The following is a 17,099-nucleotide window of genomic DNA, read 5'->3' as shown; positions in this document are numbered from 1 at the left end:
TAGCATTAAGGAACAGAGTGCCTCTGAATTCATTGTAGACTAGGAATTTGTATTTGGTATTAAAACTGAACTGAGCTCACTACTGTTTCACACAAGACATCCACTCCTGCTTAGCTCTCTTCATTTCAGCCGCATTATTTAGGTGGAATAAACAGTTTTGTTGTTGTTGCTGCAGTATTGTTAAAACTACTGGGAATCAGAAACCCTTGCTGAGCTACTGTAAACCACTAATTTACTAATTAAATTAAATCTACTAATAAACTTCAATGCACCTTCTGGCCACTCTGATATACAATATACTATGATTGCCAAGGGCACTTCTGATACAACTGCTTGTCTTAGTTTATAAAATATTGCCTGTAAATCTCTCTCATGATGAAAGCCATGGTGCCAGCCAGAAGAGCTAAATCTCTGTGCTTACTTCTGAGTTAGGCACTTGAATGCCAGTCCACTTTTAGCAGTACCTGTGCCTGACCTGTAAGCAGAGCTAGAGAGGTGTTAAGAGTTGCAAGGATGAATCAATTTAATTGGAAGGGGAATCAAGTAAAGTTTTTATTTATTGGCTATTTAGGGCACAAATGTTGATTAGCAGGAGCAAATTTTAAAGCAGAGGGCTGAGACTGAAGGGAGTACTTCTTTTTAAAAGAGAAATATGGACCTGGGATAGCTCAGTTGGTAGACCATGAGACTCAAGGTCACAGGTTTGATCCCCACATTGGGAAAAGATTCCTTCATTGCAGGGAATTGGACTAGATGACCCTTCCAACTCTGTGATTACAAGTGTGTGTGTGTGTGTGTGTGTGTGTGTGTGCAATGAATATTTCAACACACCCCAAGTCTTCTCAAAACAGTTAACATCACGTTGAGGGGTGTGGCAGGGGTGAGAGAAAGTGAATTGAAACAGCACAATACATTTTCACAATAATTCCTTTTGGTACAGTTGCTTTTCTTACGGATTTTCTCAGTAAGCACCTATATAACTATAGGTTTCATTTTTGTCATTATTAATATTTTGCACCTCCTCAGCTTGTCGCGTTGTGCGAGGGAACCATCCGCACTGCCCTAAATTTGTCATCTCCTTACTAACTTGATCAATGCTGGCAGAACCTACAATATAAGTGAGCATTCAAGTACAATTCAGGGATCAAGATTATATTTTCTAGAGCTGCATAAATGGTTTGAAAACTGAATCTCAGGAGGGTCTCTCAACAGACCAAAGGGCGTCTTGACTCTTTAGCATTCTAGTCAGCTTTAGAAGTGAGAGGTATGGGAGACTTAAAGTGCTCAAATGTGTTCCTGAAATGATTGTATTGTTTCTGAGGCATAGGGAGGGGATTAATGTTGCAATCCCAAACTTTGAGCCTGCTTTCCCTACTTTTCATCTCTCCCCCCCCCCCCCCCATTTAGCAAAGAAAGGCAGCCAAGTGTTAAAAGGATTAGTTCTGTCGTTCAGGCTCACAATGTGGGCCTACAGCAGTGTGTCTTTGTTAAAACCTATTTTGGGGTTTGTTTTGCTTCCCCCTAAGGAGGAGATGTATGCAAAGGGAGACCCCAAGAGATGGTTTTGCACTGGTGTTTCCATGAAGCAGAAACAAGGCTTCACCTAAACAAATGAGAGATATACTGGGACTGAGAAAAATTAACATGCCCTCATGCCCTTACTGTTGATTCCTGCACTTGCGCAGTGAGCAAAAATGCACACATGCAGGCAAAGTTTCAGGTTGCCTGAATTGTACTGGAATCCCCTTTTCCCACAAAAGAAAAAGCAATGGATTTTCTACCAGGACTTCATTTAATCGATATATCATTTGAACCATTTTTGATGCCCACCCCTCCCCGCCAGCTCTGGCTGCTGAGAAAAAATTGTAAATGCATTAACTATATCTGCAGAAATTGTAGACTTTGGGTGGTATTCAACATTGGTACTAGTGCAAGGATTAACTCCAGTGCAGCAGGATTCCCCACTCTCCTCTTATGGCAACTGGCCCATGCCACCCCCAAATCCACTCCAGAGGATTAAGGGAACTCTGAGAACAGATTTAGGGGGCACACAGGGGAAGGAGAGGGAGAAACCATTCCATTGTGCAAGGACGAAACTAGGCTTTATTTTACCCGGGTCAAAGACCCAGTTTGGCACACTCCCACACACATTTGCACACACACACACACACACACACACACACGGGCTGGGAGTCTCAATGGTGCCCCCCTGGAGGCTTCACCGTGGTAAAAAAATCTGGCTAGCCACCCCCCATAGCTACAGCTCTGCATTGTGAAAGGATAGGGGGAAGTGGGGCAGATTGATGCAGAAAAATTCAATCTCATATTTTATGTAACAAAATGTGTCAAATAATAAAAAGATTGCTTTATCAGTATTTGCTAATCAATATTATAATAGCAATCAAAAGAACAATTAAAGTTAGACGATAATGAGAATATAATGACATGAGTGAAAAATGGGTTTTGTATCATTCTGCCCCACCTACGGGGCACTTTGAAACAGTGGATGGGGCACTTTCATACAAAGCGTAAATTGTATGAGAATGATAAATTATTGTAATTTATTTACAAAATTGTAAATTTACAGAAATTTAATGAAAAAACAATTTTTATTGTGAGAGATCATAACCAGCCTTACAATTCGTTACTTAAAAACTAAATTACGTATCAAAACTAACAGTGTTTCACATATATCATAGACCATGGCAGGTTTTCTTACCAATACATCAAAACTTATATTAATCTTTCCTCAAACACCTATCCATTTAAAAAAAAAAAGTTTGGAAAAAGTTTAAAAAGTATGAGAACTCACATTAGGTAGCCAAAAAATAGTAATTTAAACAAAATGCTTATAAAAAATAAGATAGTTAACATTTAGCTTCTATTGCACATTATATCCACTGAAGTCAAAAGAAAAAGTATAAAGAGATGATGTTCCAGATGTGCCATTTGATAAATATGGTTTTGGCAACTGCAAAACAACATCCTTGAAATCAACTCTTGCCTTATCTTCTACAATGGGGAAGACAAACATACAAGATCCTGGTTTTTCCCTGAGATATGACACTTGATAATCTGTCATATTATATTTAGAAATGGCTTTGGCCACGTAGTAAACAAGTGTTTTTCTTTTCAAATTTCATGAGTAGGAAATCAGTTTAGAGATTTCATGCAAACTTGTATATTGGGGCACTATTGTACACTAGCGGGGCACTTTTATACATATCAATGTGCCCCATGTCTTAGTGTATCAAAGTGCCCCAACAGACATTTTCAGAAAACTAACAGTTATTAATAAAACCACTGAACTTATTTAAAAATCAAGTGTAATCCTGATTACTGAGTGGGATAACTTACCTTTGGTATTTTTAAATCTTAACTAAAAGACGTAAAACAGGGTTGAAACACTTTTACATTTCACATAATTTTTTAGTTGGCTGCGCTAAAAACATACCTACTCTTGTCAAACACCAAGAGCGAACTGGCGGGCGGCGCATTCGCAACTATCATACTCACACATGTATAGGTTTTAGTGATGTCACGACACGAATAACGTTTCTCGATATTGAAATATTGTTGGTGTATCAATGTGCTCCTTGCATCAATGTGCCCTGCCTCCCCCCTATATCCTTGCACTAATACAACATTGATCTTCCTGCTCCTTTGAATACAACTCTTCACCTTAGGTCCAGCCTAAGCCTATATATGCCTACTCAGTAATGTGCTCCACTGATTTCAGTAGTGCTTACTACAGCTAAGTTAGTAGAACTTAATCTAGGATATAAGTCCCACTGATTTCAAGGGTGAGGGGAATTGCAACCAACTTAGTTTGGGTTCAACTTTCTGAAGCAGAGAAGCAAATGACACCCCCTCCCCATGTTAGCACAATCTGATGAATCAAGTTATTTTGGCACCTGAGGCAGAAAATCATCCAAACGCCCTTACACCCACTTTGTGGCAGTAAAAATACAGAAAGTTAAATACAGTGGTACCTCGGGTTAAGTACTTAATTTGTTCCAGAGGTCCGTTCTTAAACTGAAACTGTTCTTAACCTGAAGCACCACTTTAGCTAATGGGGCCTCCTGCTGCCGCTGTGCCGCCGCTGCACAATTTCTGTTCTCATCCTGAAGCAAAGTTCTTAACCCGAGGTACTATTTCTGGGTTAGCAGAGTCTGTAACCTGAAGCGTATGTAACCCGAGGGACCACTGTACTGCTTAAGGCAGCTGCCTCTCTCTGCCTAGTGTAAGGCACTCTCTTCAAGAGTTGGTTGATCTGCAATAACTAGCCAATTATGTATTTAGTTACTTGTCACTAAAAGGGTCTCCTGCTGACCTCTGCACCCTGGATATTTCCTAAAGACAGAGAAGTGGGTAGGGCCAGCCCACATCTGTTTACAATAACTAGCATGACCACCATAGCTGTCAACTTTCCCCTTTTCTTGCGAGGAATCCTATTCGGAATAAGGGAATTTCCCTTAAAAAAAGGGAAACGTTGACAGCTATGATGACCACGTAAAGGAAAAAAGAGTGCAAGTCTCCTGAACCTTCAGAAGAGGAAAATGTCAACAGGTATATTGTGCACTTGTTGCAATTCTCTCTTCTACCCAGCGGTTAAAGGTGCAAGGGGAGCCCTGCCCTCCTTTTCCCCCTTTACCCGGGGGGGGGGGCGGGCGAGGAACACGCGGCCATCCCGAGGTCGGCTGGCCCTCCCACCAGCCGCAGCCAAAACATCTGGAAGGCCCTGGTCCAGCAGAACTTCCTTCCGTCCGCCAGCGCGAGCTCTCTTGCCGTCAAGCAACCTGCAGTTCACGGAGGGCGCCTGAGGAGGGGGCTGCTCAGGTTTTGCAAACGCTTCTAACCGCAGGATCTTGCTTTGCGCCTCTCCCTTCCCTCGCCTGCTTGCAACTTCCGGCGCCGACAGCCTGTAGGAAGTTGCCAAGCTTCAGATGTGTCACAGTCGAGAGGAAGCAGCTGGAGGAGCAGCAGCCGGAGACGTTTTGCACCAGCCGGAGCGGGAGAAAAGAGGCGAGTGGTGCATCTCTAACTGCTCCTTCAGCCCTCCCACCCCGCCGCCAATTTTTTTTTTGCTTTATCCTCTGAAAGGGCAGCTCTGTTAGAAACGCAGAATCCTAAGATGCAGCCGAAGAAATGCGGATCCCCTTGGTTAAAGCAGGGCAGAGTTACCTGCCAGGATTTTGTTTGAGCCAAATGCAGCGTGGGAAGTTGGTCCCTTTATCCGAGGGGGTTTGGGTGTCTGCCCTGGAGCAGCTGCAATAATAAGCAGCGCTTCGCGAGCATGTGCAGAGTGCCCGTTTCCTTGTCAGAAGGGGTGGCTTTCCTCCCAAGGCGAGGCTGGGCATTCTAGGGCACCTCACATTTTTTTAAAAAAAACTAAGCTCTGTTATCATAACTCGTAGCAGTGAGTCCCTTAATCCTGCTACCTGTGTTTTCTGCTTGCTTGTTAACTCTTACCCATGCGAGGTAGGTCAATATTGCAACTGTAGAGCTGAGCCTGACAGAGAAGTAGCGTGTCTAAGGCTACCTGGTGAATTCAAGCTGTAGGTGAGAAATTTTAACGGGTCTGGGGATTTTTTTAGCTTATGGCTTAATACTGTGTGAATCTGCCTGAGTGTTTTTTAGGGGAACTTGGATGTTCATCTCACTCCTGAAGTACATTATGTTGTGCTTTTGTGAAGCTGCCTTAAGTTGCCTCTGGTGAAAGGCGGTGCCTGATAAATAGAATAACAAAAATAAAAGATATGCATGGGCCATCAATCTGTAATGGTCCTCCTGACTGTAGTCAGGTCACCAGCATCAGACTGTCTTGCACCATGGCATAATTGCTTTTATGGGACTGTTTCCCAGGTTTGTTTGAGTGCTTAGAAATCTATATTCAGATGCAGCCCTGGGGTCTAATCAAATGTGTGGAGCTTTCTCTAAAATCTGCCCTTTGTGATTTCTGTTAATCGTCCAAGGAATTAGAGACAGACTTTCACCTTTCTGTTTAGATATCAGGCTGCAGCCATTTGTCAGTTAATTGGATTAAACGATTAAAAGTCTTCTGACTCATCAACTGTGCAGTCCTATCCCTGCTTAGTCTGAAGTTAGCCCCATTGAATTCAATGGGACTTGCTCCCTGCTGACTGTGCCTAGGGTCACTGCTTGAAATGGACTGTGATTAATTGTTCTTCTCTCTCAGCTAGGAGGGATTAATTTTTCCAAGATGGTGTCTTGCGACAAATGCATGCATCATCTAAAAGCAAAGCATGCTTTTCATTTTCATTCTTACGGTGTGTGTGCCAACTTAATCGATTAAAGAGTCCTGTGATTAATCCACTTTAACTGGATGATGATGGCTCTACTGTACAGGAGTGTGTGAGTCAGCCTTTCTTCTTGCTAGTCAAAGGGCTTGTCTGGTTGGGGTTTTTTTGGTAATTTGTCCCCCCCCCCCCAGTGTTTCTATATGAATGATCCATGGAATAGATTTTTGTTGCGTACCGTTTAGGATTGTGTGAAAAGTGTGATAAGTATTCCAATCTGCACTAGCCATTGTGACCATGAAAAGAGGGGGGGGGGGTCAGTATTAATTGTGGAGCAACTAATAGAGAGTATAAAAATGTGCCTTCATGCAGTGCTTTTTTCTGGGGGTACGCATACCCCTAAACATTTTGTGAATCTAAGTTTGGCCTCATTGAGGGGTAGTATTTCAATATGAGTAGGAAAATAAGAGAACCCCTAAACATTTTTATTTTTTTTAGAAATAAAGCACTGCCTTCATGTATATTAATTTGATATGTCCTAGCTTCTCTAAACTGCACTCCTTTCCCTAAGACAACAGTTGGAGCTTGTTCAAAACTCTTTTCTTTTTTATGTTAACAGGGGTGGCAAAACAAACACCACACAACCCTTAAAGATGGTGCGGATTTTGGCCAACGGCGACATCGTACAAGACGATGACCCTCGAGTGCGGCAGAGCACTCAGAACAGAGGAACCTCCTCTCGGCCGGTGAGGAGAAGACCTTTATGTGGTGTTTCAGTTTTGCTGGGAATTGGCATCTTAAGTCCAGCTGTCATAGATAGGATTGCAGGCTTACTGTTTCTTAAACCATGTTGGTTTTTTTAAAAAATTAAGTTTTCTGGTGCATTTTAATGCCTTGCACTATTTTTAAGGATGAAGTAGAAATTAAAAATATTTTTAAACATTGTGGAATATGCTCACCGAAGAGGGCTGTAAGTTTTTCTGTAGTTTCCTCATTTCTCAAAACTCTCTCTATGGTAGTACCTGCTCTTTGGAATCTATGAACCACCCAAATGGCTGCATTTCTGGCTCTTTATGACTTTTACTGTATCTGTCAAACTGGATCTGGCGCCATGAATTCACTCTGTTTCTCTGGGGTTCCTCCGCAGGGTTTTTCCAACATGAACGCAGGCCCTGCTCCACAACAGCACTACCGCCAACAGCAGCCGCCGCCGCCTCAGGATGCAGCAAGGCCAGGGGAGCGCTCACTGCTTTCAGACATCAATCAACAGTTGGTGAACATGGGATTCCTCACGTGGAACCTTGGAAACCAGGTGGTGGAGCCAGTCATGTCCATCCTGCTGCTGCTCCTTCTCATGATGGTTGGCGTGCGTGGCCTACTCTTGGTGGGCCTCATCTACGTTGTCTCTCACTTAAGCCAGCGATGACAGGGACTTCTCTACAAGCCATGACTGCTGCTTGGCGGATGGAGAACCACATTTCCTTATCCGGTGTGTGAGCGCATGTTAGAGAGTGTGTGGGGGGGTCAAATGTGCCCCCGTTGTGTGTATGTGTGCCCATATGGGCTCCCACCCTCAAAATGTTATGTAAATAGATTTTGTAGGGAACAGAAATGAGTTGTGGGGGGAGGCAGTATATGGAGTGTGAGTTTGTGAGGGTACAGTTTTTTCTACTTCAGTTGGCTTCCTGCGGAAGTGTGAAAAATTACTTTATTTCAGTGGCACAAGGCTCACTACATTTTTTCTCGTTGTGCTGCTCAGATTGTAGCAGTTGGGTGTGGAGGCAATCTCAGGGTTGTTGGTTGAAGCTTAGTTTTTTGACTGAAGGGGTGAAAAGGCAGCAGGTGGATCTCTCATTTGTTCTCAACAAAAGCGCTTAATGAACCTCGTATGTAAAAGGCAGTGTTATGAGATGACTAAGTAGGCATTGTTTATTGCCCTTAGAGAGGAGGTAGGTAACATGATAACTGAGAAGGTTTAAAGCAGAGGTGGGAAATGTGTGGCCCTTCAGGTTCAGATGGACTACAACTCCCACAATCCCTAGCTATTGGCCATGCAGTTTGGGAATGATTCGAGGTGGCATCTGGCAACATCTGGAGTGCACCAGGTTGTACAAGGCTGCATTACACTAATAATCTGGGAGTCGTAAAATGGATTGGGTTTGGTTTGGCACTCTTGGTCACGATCCGACCTTGAGCCTTTGCTTCCTTTGGTTGGAGGGGAAGACACAGGCCCCACATCCCTGGTTTAAAGCAAGTTATATAGGTATAACACCTATCACTTCTGAGATGTGTGTCCAGGTCTTTTAAAGACAGGCATGTGCATGAAGATTGATTGAAAACCAAGCTTCTTAACTCAGGTCAGTCACAGGATTAAAATACCATCTCCAAATGGAGAGAAGCTTGGGTTTGTGTGGAAATGTCGATCATGGAACCACACTTTGCATAGTTGATAGGAGGCCACTCTGTAGCTAATCAGCGTACATGAGGAAGGGCAATTCTGAGAATTATTTTCCATGTTGGGAGCTGTATGTGTGGCCTCTGTACTTTGCATTGTCGCATATACAGTCCCCATGCTGGAGGCAACAGTGCTGATGAATGGTTGCCTCTGTGTGAGTGATGGCTCCCGGGGTGCTCACTTGGGGTCTGCCTTAAGCATGAAACCATCCATTGTCTCATAATGTGTGTGTGTGGTTTGTGTGTGTTGCAGTGGGGGAGCCTTACTAGGTGAGTGTGCAGTGGGCATGTGTAACGTGGTTCTCACGTCTGTTAATTTACGTGAATGGACATTTCTGCGTCCTTGCAAAATGACCTGGTGGGAGAACTCCCCACCCACCCACAATTTTTCCCCTGCTAGTGGTGGCCTCCTCTTGAAAACAGGAGTGGAGGAATCTAATCCAAGCAAAGGAAAGCTTTGTAACCACCTCCCTCAACTCTTTGTAATACTAGTTGCAAACTGTTCCTTAATACACATCTTTTGTTCCTTTCCAAATGGCTGTGGCTTCCATTCCTTTATGTGTTTGATCTTGGGCTGCTAATAATGAATGCTGCAAGCTTAAATGAAAAACTGGCTATCGACATAACTTATATTTCAGATTTATCCTGTGGACGTAAGGCAAGTTGCAACATGTTTAAAACCAAAAGTATTACATTAAGCTGTAGAAATATAACGTCCACAACACTTTGAACACTCAAATGACTAAGCCCTCCCATCTGAAGATACACCAACAGCTTGACAGTGGCTGCTATAAGCTGATATAAACAAAAATACCTCGTATTTGCTTTTGGAAGTTGTTTTGCCTTGTCTAGATGAAGGACAGATCTGAACAGGACAGGCTGTGAATGGGTTAGAATTTATTTTTGGGGTGCCTTTCAGCCAAAAAGCCCCCCAAAATGGTTCACAAACATTTGTCCGTTCTTAAGCCTCAGCATATTCTGTAATTTTAAACAAATGCAAACGAGGAAACTTTGCTTGTTCAGGTTAGTAAGGTAGCATCGCTTCCAGCTTTTCAGTCACTCACTTGTTTAGCAGATGTATCAAATAGCAGGTGGCAGTGCTGGCTGGGATCCAAAGAGCCACGCCACTGGTTCTGCTCACCCAGGGGCTGAAGAGACAAGCTTGGAGAAGTACATGGGGAGATGCTCAGCCTCTCCGTGCTCATAAGCAGTTTTAATGTGTGAGTTAGGAGCTCACAGGATGTGGCCGCAACAACTTCTGGGGTCTTGATTGCTATGATGAGGATGATGAGAATGATTCTATTATTTATATGCTTGGCATGACTGGGTTGCCCCAGCCACTCTGGGCGGCTTCCAACAACATATTAAAAACACAGGAAACATCTATATCACTAACTACTGGGTTGGGAAGCTGACCCGCAATAATCTGTGGACCCCCCCCCCCCAGTATTGTTCTCTCACTTGGCTTTTATTCACCCGCATTCGTGGATTGTCTGAATTTTTGAGGGAACCCCCTGTCAGAGGTGGTCCTTCAGTGCTGGCAGCCACTATTGTGAGTTCAAGTAACAGAACTAATCCTGTTAGCAGCTTGCTCCTGTGCTTGCTGTAGAGGTGATGCTCCCTACAATAACAGAACAATGGGTTTAAGTGGAAGGGGGGTGGGTGGCCTGTCCTCCGGGTGCATTAATCTTCAATCCTAATCTCTTTAAATAACCATGTTCCCATGATATGTTGTATTTGAAACATGTCTGCTCAGACTTGAGGGCCGAGCCTGGCTCCTTGAGGGTATTTGCCATGTATTTGCCTGTGTCTGGAGTGGTAAATGGCGGCGGCAGGAGGCCAGGCTGGGCCTGGTAGGTGATGAGGCTACAGTCCCACTCCCTGTCCCAGAATGGCCTGCTTCCAGGCTCCCTTGATACTTGGGTTTTGGAGGCCATTTTGTAAACCCATTACTAATACCTTGACATGGTACTATCTGCATGGGTGAGCTTCACAGACCGTGGGCTCACCTGGTGGTAGGGAAGCTGCTATTTAATGTGTGTCACAGTGCCCAGGGCATTGTGGAGAAATATAAATGGTGACATGCGGACCCAGCCATCTGGGTTCTGTGGTCCTGCTGGGGCCCTGGCAGCTGCTGACACCAGGCCAGTTGTGATGGCTCATTCACCTAGGGATCCCTAAGATTCTCCACTTCAAACCCGGTTCCTGACATTTCTGTTTCCTTGGGACCTTGAGCTTTCAGCTTTCCTGACTAACATGTGCTGTTTGGGCTGGCCAAAATATGTGTGTCACACCACAGAAGCGGACCAGTTGTGTGTGGTGGGGTGTGTTGTGGGGAGGGAGCTGGGGTTGGAGAGCACTTCTGAGGCATTGTCGAGAGCGCCTCCAGTTGCAGCTGCTTGCTGCAGCATGAATAGCTTCACAGCTCACTGAAGAGATGACCGGCTTTAATTTGAGTTGAATGGGCTCCTCCCTCGATCAAGATGACATTTTCATTTCAAACTAACAAGGGGAGAAATCCAATTACACCACAAAGGGGCTCCCTAATAAGCCATTCAGGCATGTGGGGTGGGGTGGGGGGCTCGAGGAATGGGTTGCGGAGGGAAACCCCTCAGGCCATCCATCAGTCACACAAAGCAAGGCTGAGGGAGGGAGGGAAACACTCAGCCCAGCTTTGTACGTGCGGGACTCAAAAGAGAGCATCATTCTGAAAAGTTCAAGAGATGCAGAGAGCGAGCAGTGCTCTGCCAAGAAGGGGTTTAAAGTGTCACTTCCAACTGGCTGGTTTTCATGAGTGCATGTTTACACTTCAGCCACTATATTGATCAAACATGGCTTTGTGAGTCCTAAAGTGTTGGGTTTGGAAAGCCCAGGATGTGAGAGTCTCTCTGAGTGTTTTCACAGGTGATGTGAAGGATGCTTCCTCTCTCTCTGAGAGAGTTAAACTTACATTACTGCACCACCCATTCTTGTAACATGGGAAACATGCTGATTTCTTAAAAAACTAAAATGATAGTTCCTGGAAATGTGGCTATCGACTAGTGGGTCTCAGATGTATGGCTGCTGCATGGTTTCTCCACTTCTCCACCCACCCTAATAATGAGTAAAACAAAACATGGCACGGTAGGTCTTTGCAAATAAGCGTTTCCCCCTCCTTGCATGCGACAACTCCTGAGGTTGCTCCCAAAGGGCATGTTGCAGGAGACTGGGAAGGTGGCATGTGAAAGTGGCACTCTTCATATACTTGATTCTGAACAATCTGGTTTTCCCTACTGCTGTGTACAGGTACCAGACTTAGCAACGTACATTCTTGATCTCCAGTTGCCATAAGAAAATGTGGCATCTATTATCTCCTGGTTGTCTGAAAATAACAAACTTGGTATTTTCTAAAAGGCTTCCCAACATTAACTTACTGTGGGTTTCGCTTTAAGAATTCAGAGCAGCCCTGGATCAGTTGCTGTTTCTGAAACCAGTCAAACTCATGGAGCTGTTTAGGGAATAAAAAGTGGGTTGAAGGGGGAATAAACCTTTACCAGCACTAGGTATGTATGTACAGAAAACTGAGTGTGTTGGTAGCAGAGGGGCTGGGGATCACAGCTGGAGAAGGAGGGGAAATGGAATGGAGTATCCTGAAAATGGACATGGTTCCCTGCCTGAAACCCTGAAGGAGAGCACTCCACAAGGCAATGTCACAGGTCCCACATGTAATTGTTTAATTTTTAAAAAATGTATTTTATAAAGTGCATTCCTGTCCCAAGTCATTAATGAATGACATGCTATTATAAAACAACTGGTATTGATCCTTAGTGCAGAGAATGAAAGGCAAAACAACAAATCAGGGCCCATAATTATTGGAGTGCTGTGAAAATAACCACTGAGGGGGCAAATTAATTTGTAAATTTAGTGTAACTCATCTATATATCTGGCAGTACCCAGGAAAAAAAGTAGCAGGTCTTTTGCCCAAGTACTTTAGGTGTGCCACCTGGTGGATATTGTGCAGCTTAATGTTTTTTCTGCCATAGTGTGCTTCTGTGTATCTTTGCATCTTGAAATACCAGAGAATCTTTGCCCAAAACTGTAACACTGAATTCCTTGCTGGTTGAGCAAATTACAGTCTCTGGCTGAGGAAGTTCACCCATCCCTGAGAAGCAACCAACTAGCAACCAACCAATTAATTTTAAATCCATGTGAGCCGAGGAGGGGCAAGTTTGTGTTTTCCTGTTATCTCCACTAGATGGCACTGACCCCCTGTTAACTTGCTCCTGTGGATGAGAGAAGAAACGACTTCATAGGAAGAAAAGAGAGCTCAGAAGGGGAATGAATTACATTTGCAAATGTGAAATGGAAGCCAGTCGCCTTTCAGTGCAGTCCTATGTGGGAAAAGCCTTTTAATTCCAGCTATGTTTGCAAGGTGAAATCAGGCTTGTTTTACCCAATTCATGGACAGAAGGAGAGGAGGGCAAGTGCCTCTTCCCTCCCTGTTAGTTGTTGTTGTTGGCATCCGTCTGCCTCGAGAGATGATGGAGCCTGTCTCTGGGGATGAAGTCAAACCACTGCGTTATCATCACCAAAGTGACCTCCTTGGGGCACAAGCCTGGGCAGTGTGTATGGAGGTCCTGGGCTGCCCAGATGACAAGATGTGGTCCAAAGGAAAAACGAGCAATATGTTAGGCACCAGCTTGGCTGCAGGAATTGCCGGAAGGAGGCGTACAAGGCACCATCCAACAGTCTTATTCCTTAGCTTTTTCTTCTCCCAAAGATATCCTGCAAGGCGGAGGAGGTTTAGGATTAGTTTTCCTTCTCTTAGATGGGCTACCTTCCCAAGTGGATGACCCTCATCTGCCCCTCACTTCCCTCTAAAGCACTTGCAGAAACCACCTTCTTCCCTGTTGAAATCAATGGGCTCAACTTACTTAACATTGATTGTAATAGGTCTATGCTGAATATGCCTTAGTTGACACCCCCCCCCCCCGCCATGGCCAAGAATAGAAGATTACTGAGCAATTTTGAAAGAGAAGATAAAAATATATATAAAAATAAAAATTAAGAGAAAGCTGCATGGTATTTTAGGATTTGGACTATGCTCCAAATGCCAGTCCAGTATAAGTGAGCAAGAACTCTGCCAATGCTGTAGCCAATACAAGTGGCACACGGACTCATGCTTATCCCTCTAGGACTCCCTGAGGAAGCAACTATAGAGGAGGAAGCAGAACTGTCAAGTTGTCCTTGAATGTCGTCTTGATGTCAATTCTGAATGAGCAGTCTACTCCTCTTTCCCTGATGTATGTATGTCTAGATTAGCAAAACATTGCAGTAAATGCAATTTAGGGCTTTGTTAGTTTTTAAACAAGCTGCATCCTCAGTCTCGTATGCCCAAGGCAGGTTGCCATTTCAGGCGCTGTGTCAGAAGCCTTTCTTTGGTTGCAGCTGCTAAAAGTTGTGGGGAAAGGGGAAGAATAGGATCCAGGGGCTCAACTGCTACTGCCCTTGCTGCTGCCTTCTGCTCAGCATGGAGGAGGTCAGCAGTTACTCTGAACCCAAGTCAAATTGGGAGTGAATTTACCTATATGGAGTATTCTCACAAACTGAGAATACACCCACCTCACAACTCGAGTTACATGACCCCTACGGCATGCTCCAAGCCCTACATGGGTCCACTCAAGCCACAGTCTCAACATACACATCTTGCTTTGTGACACTTGGGTCTCTCCCTTGCCAATCTATTTCAACTATCTTTTCCCTGGCTGTAACAATACAACAATAATCAATAACCAACAATTTGCTGCCCTTTCATGACACCCAGAATTGACCGCCTGAGGCAGCTGTCTATTAGCAGGGCCAGCGTCCTGTCCTGGAAGCTAAAGGGGGGTTGGATTACAAAGTATTAAACAGAGATTAAGTACATCACATACTTTTTGGTCCTTGTATCAAATTGCTGTCACTGAAAATTGGAGATGTGTTTTTTTCTGTAGACTCTAAAGCACAGCTGTAGTTGTATGCTGACAATCTGATGGACCCTTGACTCTCTTTTTCCCCTGTTACTGAAACAGGCTATGCACTATCACTTGCCAGTCAAACCATTTTGTGCTATGCAGAAACACAACATTCATCCAGCCTCTCCTTTAGGACTCATAGTGTTTCTAAGTGTATGGGGGAAAAGTAACATTTTAATATGCACTCTGTGTGCTGTTACAGTGTGCAGATCCAAAAACTACAGAAACAAATTACAGTGGTGCCTCGCAAGACGAAAAGAATCCGTTCCGCGAGTCTCTTCGTCTTGCGGGTTTTTTCGTCTTGCGAAGCAAGACCATTAGAGGTTTAGCGGCTTAGCGCTACAGTATTAGCGACTTAGCCGGCTTAAAGATCAGCTGATAAGCGGCTTAGCCATCAGCTGATAACCGGCTTAGCATCAGCTGTTAAGCGGCTTAAAGATCAGCTGATAAGCGGCTTAGCATCAGCTGTTAAGCGGCTTAAAGATCAGCTGATAAGCGGCTTAGCATCAGCTGTTAAGCGGCTTAAAGATCAGCTGATAAGCGGCTTAGCCATCAGCTGATAAGCGGTTTAGCGGCTTGGGAAAAAGGGGGGGGGGAAGGAAAAAACCCCGCAGGAACTCGCAAGACATTTTCGTCTTGCGAAGTAAGCACATAGGAAATTCGTTTTGCGAAGCACCTCCAAAACGGAAAACCCTTTCGTCTAGCGGGTTTTCCGTCTTGCGAGGCATTCGTCTTGAGGGGCACCACTGTACAAGCAGCCAAAATATGATAAACCGTTTCAGCTTTCCTTCATTATGGTGAAGTCCATCTTTACTGGATCTGTTGTTAGGGAGAGATAACTCTATCAACGCACGTTTTCTGCTGATGCCTAAATTTATTTATTTATTAGACTATTTATATTCTGTCTTCCTGAGACCATGCTTCATGCGACTCACATTTTAAAACAAGAATAATTAAAAAACAAACCAATTCAAAGTAAAAGAGAGTGAGAACTACAGTGGTGCCCCGCAAGATGAATGCCTCGCAAGACGGAAAACCCGCTAGACGAAAGGGTTTTCCGTTTTGGAGGTGCTTCGCAAAACGAATTTCCTATGTGCTTGCTTCGCAAGACGAAAATGTCTTGCGAGTTCCTGCGGGGTTTTTTTTCCTCCCCCCCCCTTTTTCCCAAGCCGCTAAACCGCTTATCAGCTGATGGCTAAGCCGCTTATCAGCTGATCTTTAAGCCGCTTAACAGCTGATGCTAAGCCGCTTATCAGCTGATCTTTAAGCCGCTTAACAGCTGCTGCTAAGCCGCTTATCAGCTGATCTTTAAGCCGCTTAACAGCTGATGCTAAGCCGGTTATCAGCTGATGGCTAAGCCGCTTATCAGCTGATCTTTAAGCCGGCTAAGTCGCTAATACTGTAGCGCTAAGCCGCTAAACCTCTAATGGGCTTGCTTCGCAAGACGAAAAAACCCGCAAGACGAAGAGACTCGCGGAACGGATTCTTTTCGTCTTGCGAGGCACCACTGTACACATAAATATATATATATATATATAATCTCTTTAACTGAGGGGTGGGGAACTTCTGGGTCCTGGGCCCAATTAGATCTGTCATGGATCTCAATTTGGCTATGAGGCTATTCCCATTCCCAAACCATGACTGCCTGCCCCACACCTGATGTCATATATAATATCAGAGATAGGACAGGTAGAAATGTGGCTGTCAAGGAAACATCAAGAGCTTTCAAGTGCTCCTGATTGCTCCTTAGCAAAGGAGGATTGCTGTTGGCACCAATCAATTGATTGGAAGCGACAACAAGCTTGCAGTGACTGACAGCACTATGCAGTTTTCCCATCAGGACCTTCATGGCACACACAATCCCACTGGGCTGCCTGTAAGCGACAAACAGGTGATGTGCAAAAGCTGACCAGACTGACTGACTCACATTGACACTGGCAGTGGGACAGCATCCTCCATGTCAGCTGAAGGCAGCAAGGCACACACAGCTCTGTCTACTCCCAGCCCATCAACATTTGTCGCAGGAGGCAACTGCCTCACTCTGCCTAAAAGCAGGGCTGGTCCCGATTGGAGAGCTGAGCAACTGAAGTCAGTGACAATAGTGTTGTCCAGTGGTTTCCCTGCAACTGTGGAGCAGCTTGTAGATGTCGCTGTTCTTTCTACACTTAAGGCTCAATCCAGCACTCTTGTAGTTGTTGGCATGACAAGGGTAGGGTCATGTGAAACTTTCTGCCAAGCAGGATGCAGGGTTTAATTTGCCATCTTTAATAAGTAAGAGCAGGAAATGAGAAAGGAGAGGTTAACCATAAAAAGGAGTCTCGGTGGACAGTTCTTAGCTTCACGAAGCATCAGTGTTGCTTTGAGGAGGCCAACATACTGTTCCATTTATTCA

General features: G+C 44.5%; 1 protein-coding gene and 1 long non-coding RNA gene across 3 annotated transcripts; one reads left to right on the top strand and one right to left on the bottom strand.

Moving 5' to 3' along the window:
* Positions 1–4,899: 4,899 nt before the first annotated feature.
* FAM241B (family with sequence similarity 241 member B) lies at positions 4,900–9,249 on the top strand. Of its 2 annotated transcripts, none has more exons than XM_081005874.1 (3): positions 4,900–5,025; positions 6,880–7,006; positions 7,408–9,249. In XM_081005874.1, the coding sequence occupies exons 2-3, from the start codon at positions 6,914–6,916 to the stop codon at positions 7,684–7,686; spliced, it is 372 nt and encodes a 123-aa protein (XP_080862000.1). In that variant the 5' UTR covers positions 4,900–5,025; positions 6,880–6,913; the 3' UTR covers positions 7,687–9,249. The 2 variants fall into 2 exon arrangements, with proteins under 2 accessions (XP_080862000.1, XP_080862001.1); XM_081005875.1 differs by lacking the exon at positions 4,900–5,025 and adding an exon at positions 5,032–5,562.
* A 3,189-nt stretch (positions 9,250–12,438) lies between these two features.
* LOC308477367 lies at positions 12,439–15,592 on the bottom strand. The gene is made up of 2 exons (XR_013986512.1): positions 15,460–15,592; positions 12,439–13,478 (listed from the first exon to the last, which is right to left on the bottom strand). It is a non-coding gene; the product is annotated as an uncharacterized lncRNA (long non-coding RNA).
* Between the last annotated feature and the right edge of the window lie 1,507 nt (positions 15,593–17,099).

The sequence above is a fragment of the Podarcis pityusensis genome (assembly GCF_964106645.2).
Source record: "Podarcis pityusensis genome assembly, chromosome: 5".
NCBI lineage: Eukaryota > Metazoa > Chordata > Lepidosauria > Squamata > Lacertidae > Podarcis > Podarcis pityusensis.
Note: the sequence above shows the minus strand (reverse complement) of the source record. Positions and strands in the feature narration are given on the sequence as shown.